This window comes from Aulonocara stuartgranti, assembly GCF_965226115.1.
Source record: "Aulonocara stuartgranti genome assembly, chromosome: 3".
In the NCBI taxonomy this organism is placed as follows: Eukaryota; Metazoa; Chordata; class Actinopteri; order Cichliformes; family Cichlidae; genus Aulonocara; species Aulonocara stuartgranti.
The window spans coordinates 30,173,701-30,180,275 of NC_138941.1; the positions used below are offsets into that span (position 1 = coordinate 30,173,701).

General features: G+C 36.3%; 2 protein-coding genes across 3 annotated transcripts; both read left to right on the top strand.

The window, feature by feature from the left end:
• Positions 1-291: 291 nt before the first annotated feature.
• Positions 292-3,630, top strand: LOC309701750 (uncharacterized protein). 2 transcript variants are annotated; one of them, XR_014275234.1, is made up of 5 exons: positions 292-395; positions 600-748; positions 949-1,002; positions 1,166-2,380; positions 2,458-3,630. XR_014275234.1 is itself a non-coding variant. In XM_082525967.1 (4 exons), the coding sequence occupies exons 1-4, from the start codon at positions 305-307 to the stop codon at positions 1,397-1,399; spliced, it is 528 nt and encodes a 175-aa protein (XP_082382093.1). In that variant the 5' UTR covers positions 292-304; the 3' UTR covers positions 1,400-3,630. The 2 variants fall into 2 exon arrangements, 1 of the variants encoding a protein (XP_082382093.1); XM_082525967.1 differs by having other exon boundaries at positions 1,166-3,630.
• Positions 3,631-4,864: 1,234 nt separating this feature from the next.
• LOC309701665 (uncharacterized protein) lies at positions 4,865-6,575 on the top strand. The gene is made up of 4 exons (XM_082525815.1): positions 4,865-4,952; positions 5,210-5,355; positions 5,782-5,835; positions 5,999-6,575. Exons 2-4 carry the CDS (start codon positions 5,227-5,229, stop codon positions 6,287-6,289), a joined length of 474 nt encoding a protein of 157 aa, XP_082381941.1. The 5' UTR covers positions 4,865-4,952; positions 5,210-5,226; the 3' UTR covers positions 6,290-6,575.

The window sequence follows — 6,575 nt, forward strand, 5'->3', positions numbered from 1 at the left end:
CTGTCAGTAACTGGTTGAATGAGTTGGAATGCCACACACTCAGAAGACCTAAAAAATACTGTATACTTATCTATTTAAAAAAAAAATCCACGTTGTGACTGAGGCATTTTCACGTGTCTCAAGTGACACTACTGATGTAATATTCCTGTAAAGTGAAACACGCAAATATCTGTGAAACAAAAATGAAAGCCCGAGGTATGAAGGTGAGCTAAACACCTCAGCCTACATATCGGGAACAACAAGGAAACACACCTTAAAACCCACGTTCATACATGCAGACGCATACGTGGCAGAGTTGAGCAAAATGGGAGGTGGAAACAGGAGAATGTATAAAAGCGCACTGCGATGTCCCATCTCTTCATGTGTTCATTCACCAACTTCTTTTTACATCACAGGTAAGTTCAGAAATTAAAACTCATATCAAAGATGATTCTAAGAAATTGAACAAATTTATTCAAAACTGTTAAAATGTGTTGTATTGCAGTTCATGTTGTACATTTTTAAATTTAACATTATAATGACATTTGAATATAAAAATCTTCAGTTTGTAACCTTACTATTTAACTTACTGTGCTTTACACTGTACAATTTCATCTTAGAGGCAGATTTACTCCAAACAGTGATGGCAGCAGTTCTAGCCTCAAGCAGGGGACTGACTGTTTCCAGCAGCACCAAAGGCCTGTTCCTCATCTTCACCCTGTTGTCTCTGATTTGTCTTTCAAGTGCCTTGATAGACAAGGACCAACTGGTAAACTGTCTTTTACGATCTCTTCACTGTAATTTCCAAGTTGATAGACTCTGTGCGTGACCGCAAATAAAGTTTGTGATGATTTTTTTTTTAATAACTTAATTTTTTTTTGTGCATTTGTTGCATTATGCATTATATTAACTTCAGCCATACGAATCTCCCAAACTGTAACCATGTCAATGTTTACTTTGGTTTTTCAGGAAAAATTCAAAGACAGCTATCAGAAATCACACCAGCAGCTAGAAAAACTGAAGGTCAGTACATGTTTCTCACATACTTAACAAACATTGTCTAATTATACTGGTGCATTAGGAGCTGTAATAAGTGACTCAAGTACATATATGACAAAATATAATGTGGCAAGAGTAAACTGAGTTTGTGGAATGTTATGAAATTAATTAAATGTTCTCCTATCAGATTGTGTTGAAACAACATGTGACTGACTCCAAACAAAAAGTGACTGAGTTCAAACAACAAGTGACTGAGATCAAACAACAAACGGACTTCATTACAGAGATGCTGAAGGAAACCGAGGCTTACATTGATAGAGAGGAAGAGCAGTTGGGAAGAAAAATAGAAGAAAGTGAAAAAGATCTACAAACACAGAAGAAATTTATTGAATTCCTTGAGGAACAGCAAACTGAACTGTAACATCCGTCTCAGTGATTTCCTTTTTCTCTGATGTTGCATCTGTTTAGTTCCCTTATCATACAGTACTTGTTTAAGTTTGGTTGAACTTTTTTAAAAGTGTCCCCCTTCTTTACAATTTTACATAAACTAGGAGTTTACTATTAGCTATCATTTTCAGGAGGATTTTATATGTTAATGATAAATAGGGCTGTGCGATATGACCAAAATCTCATATCCCAACATGAGAATTCTATTGTCCCGATAACGATATAAATCACAAAAATGTAACATTTTCTGTCAATTCTGTGAATCTCGGGCAGCTCGTCTGGCGGGAAGTGTTTCCAGCTGCGCGTCATGTAGCTGGAGTCGAGTGTTTTAACCGATGCGTGAAACTATACATTTAGCCCTTCAAATCAGCTGTGATGGATCATGGACACATCTAAAACCTCCAGGAGGCCTGGAGTTGCCTACCCCTGGGGCCCGTTCTTCGTACGTCGCTTACTACATCCAAGACCAAATCATCGCGCTAACCGTGAGCTCGCTAATCCGGTTCTCCGAACACACCTGCTGTTGACGATTAGTACAGTTGGATGAAGTAATGTGAGATCACTGGGTGTCGTAAAAGGGGCTACGCATCGATAGTAGAAACATTGATCGGCAACCCTTTGATTGGTCGGCGAAAATGTCGAAGGAGCGCGCTCGGTATTTTTCGGCAGCAGAGCAAGAACTCTTGAGTGAGGGATTTCAGGAGTTTCAGAGTTTAATCAGAACGCAAGGGAACACTGCAAAGGCTGCAAAAGCAAGGAGAGAGGGCTGGCAGAAAGTTGCTGACAAATTAAACTCGTAAGTAATTTCATATCACACTATATTATCCAATATTATATTACATTATATTATATTATATTATGTTATATTATATCCCCTTTCACATTAGAGCCACAACAGGACCCACTAGAACATGGGAACAAGTAAAAGTGAAATATAAGAATATTCTACAGAATGGTAATATTTATCACTTATATTGCTTTTCGTCTCTTGGAAAGAGACCCTGGAATAATCTGTTTGTTTGTTCATAACAGCAACCAAGAAAAGGGCAGAGCAGAAGAAGACAGGTGGTGGTCCTGCACCCCTCGTCAACAAGTTGGTTAAGTGAATAATACCCTCACGGGAAAATCGATATCTCTCTATGAGCACACTGTCGCGCTGAGCTAAAGGATCCTGTCTATCCCGCAATATACGCTGAATTCTGAGGACTCTCCTTATCAATCTTGCACCTTCCGCAATGGGTTGCTCGCGTATACGGACAGGACATGGCTGCGACAGGCTTCCCAAATCCACCTTCGCTTTTATAGCCGTGGTCTCTCATCTTGATTACACGAAGTAATTTACAATTACTACTCTGAAATATGAATTACATCTGAAATAATCAAATACATGTAATAGAATGTTAATAGTACATTTCCCTTTTTTAGGGAATGACCTGTATGTATCTGTGTGAAATCAATAAAAGGATCAGGTGCTGCATTATCTTTAGTTACATTGATAATATTTATTTATGGTGAAACAGTGGTGGAATATCGCTGTTGCTTTCATATAAATGAAGCAGACATACCTGCGTGGCCGCGATCTAATCCTGTTTACATAAAGTAAACCTGCTCCCGAGCAGGTTTACGCTTACGGCTCTGTTGCTATGACAGCAAGTCCCGGATGAGCTTCGGGGAACTGAACGATCCAGGATCACACGAAATCGTCAACAATCAAATCCAGCTTACTTAGCGAGGTACGAAGAACGGGCCCCTGGTCTAACATTATTTAATCCTTGCATCCATGACTTTGCCCATGGTGTGTTTGATCTTGGCAGCTTGTTCACCCCTAGGTGGCACTATGTCCTTCACTGCCACCATCCTCGTTCCCTGCTTGCATCTATGTTCCTTCTATCACAACTGTGGGATTTTGTCGGGAGAATGCAAAGCTGCAGAAACACTGAACTCTTTTAAGTCTAAAATTAAAACTCATTATTTAGACTTGCTTATGAGTTACTGATCCTATTATGGCTCTCTACCTGTTTGTTTTAATTTTTTCATATAAATTATTGTCTTGATTATTGTTTTATTGTAAATGCTTTTTTGTAAATGTTTTCTTGTATTTTACTTTTATGGTGTTTTATGTGTTTTATTTTAATCATGTAAAGCACCTTGAATTGCCTTGTGCTGAAAGTGTGCTATACAAATAAAACTGCCTTGCCTTTGTTATTCTATTAAAACTTTTCTGAGGGCTTTGTTGTCCTCTCGCTTGACTTTGAATTCAAGGATGCAGACAGACATTTCACTGCTTCTTACAAAGTATTTACAAACATGCTGCTTTAATTACGCATGCTCATAACAAACCTAAACGTGGGATGAATTATATGAGGTATACCAACATGTGTGTAACTTATTGCAAGTGTTATAATATTTTTCAATGGGAGTTTGATTATAAGATATACTTCAAAACACTCATGTAACTTAACTCCAGTGATTGCCTTTTCTGTGAGTGAGGCACTCTATATAATTACTTCCCAATGATTTAGTAGATATATGGATTAAACAATGATGAACAGTAATTATTTCCCAAACATTACACACACATACTAGGAAACTGACTGTGAGACACACACACCTACACACACACCTAGTTATTGGCATTTAAAGTTATTTGTTAATCAAATGTGAAACCCTGAGCTTCAAAGGCAAATATGGAAGAAGTCTTATACATAGATACGAGAAAACATAGTGCAACACACCTAGAAACAAATTACCCAAGCACACACACAGGAGAGCCAGTATTGGCGTGCCAGTGTAATCTATTAAAGCATATTGTGATGCCACCTCTTCATTTTTTAAAAATGTATTACATTCCTTCTTGAGTGATTTTGCACTAATATTCGAGTCAACAAATACTGTGATTTACAACAAAAACCAAAAAAAGCTGCTGATTTTTTATTTATTTATTTGTATGTATGTGTAGTTCTATTTATATGTATTATATTAAAACTTATGTGATGTGTATGTTTAAAAAATGTTACTATAACTCATTACCGACAGGCAGAGGTAGGAAGTAACAAAGTACAAATATTTTGTCTGTAATTGAGTAGTTATTTTTTTAGCAACTTTTTACTTTTACTCCCCTCATTTTAAAATAAATCTCTGTATGTTCTATTCCTTACATTTACAAAACAAAAAACTTTTTGAAAGCAATTTCACCACCATCATGTGTCAAATAAATTTCTCAGCTTCAACAATAAGTTGATTCTTCAGATGATGTGGCAGCAGTAAATGGGCTAGGGTGTTTTTTAAGCATTCGTGTTTTGCACTTTCACACAGAATTCCTGTGAAGTAAAACAGGCAAATATCTGTGAAACAAAAGTGAAAGCCTGACGTAAAAACACAAGCGAAATAATACGAACAGCACTGGAACACACCTTAACACACCCACACACATGGAGGAAATGGGAGGTGGAAACAGCAGTGTATATTTAAAAGGACAAAGGAGCTCTGGTCATTTATTCATTCACCAGATTCTTTTCACGTTACAGGTAAGTCTGAAAATTAAAACTGATCATCTCATAGTTTATTTTAAGACTTTTAGAAAATGATTTGAAAATTTTACAAAATGTGTTGCAGTTCAGTAATTTCAGCATTTCTTTGTAAGTTGTGTGTTCTTCAAACATCTTGATGTTTTAAATCTTTTGATTTAAAATAATAATGAAGCTAGAATTTAAAACTCTCCAGTCTGGAAACGTATTATTCACCTCTTTTTCCTAACACTTGTACATTTTCTTTTTAAAAACAGATTTAAACAGAACAGCGATGGCAGCAGCAGCTTTAGCCTCAAGCAGTGGAGTGACTGTTTCCCGCACCACCAAAAGCCTGTTTCTCATGTTCACCCTGCTGTGTCTGGTTTGCCTTTCAAGTGCCCTGATAGACAAGGACCAACTGGTACATTCAACATTGCTCAGTCAGCAATTTTACACTTAAGGACCACTAGTTTTTGCTTAATCTTGAGTGACTTTATTGAAGTAATTTGCAAGTCAACAGAGTTTGCAAGTGACCACAAATACGTTTTCTTATGAAATGTGTTGGGTTTTTTTCATTTCTTTATATGTTATTCAGACTTTTTGACATTTCTATCTGATTATAACAAAAGAAACAGTACAAAAATAAGCAAAACAACAACACAAAACTGTTATATTTCAGACAGAAATGGTGTAGGCCATTTGTGCACCAAAGCAGCAATGTAACAGAAAACAGGGTTTCATAATAACACTAATATCATTAGTATTTGTTACATTATGCACTATTTTATAACTTCAGCCATACATCTATTGAACAATAACCATCTCAATGGTCACTTTGGATTTTCAGGAACAACTCAGAGAAACCTATCAGAAAACACGACAACAAATAGAAAAACTGAAGGTCAGTACATGTTTCTCACATACTTGCCAAACATTGTCTAAGAGTAGTGGTGTATTAGAGAGCTGTAAAGGTGATTTGTTTACATATTAAAAAAATTATAATGTGGCAACAGTAAACTGAATTTGTGTAATGTTATTAAAGTGATTAAATGTTGTCCTATTAGGCTGAGCATGAGGAAGAAGTGGCCTCCACTACAGAGCTGATGAATGAATACATGAGCTTTATGGACCCGATGATCGCACTGATGAAGAAAACGATGCAAGCATCACATGATGCTGATTTTCCTCCACTAGATAAATTTATGGAGAATGTTAAGAATTATGTGAAGCAAACAGAAGCTTATATTAACAGGAAGCACGAGGAGTTCGGCGAAAAAATTGAGGAAAGTGAAAAGAAACTGGGAAAAACTAAGAAATTTATTGAATTTCTTGAGGAACAGGAAGCTGATTTGTAACTTAAATGTCAGTCTTTTTTCTTTTTCTCTCCTTTTCTCTAATAGAATCTATTTAGTTCCCCTGTCATATAGTACTTTGTAAAACTATGGTTTAACTTTTTCTGTCATCCTTCATTACAGTTTGACATAAAGTAACCTAGGATTTTGCTATTAGCTACAACTGTTCAGAGGATATTATGGGAGTACATCTGTGGTACTCCCATCTTTTTCTGACATGTCTTGTTTTCAGAAGTGGAAGCAATGTTTATATAAACTGACACATAATAAAGACATATACCGACTTTTA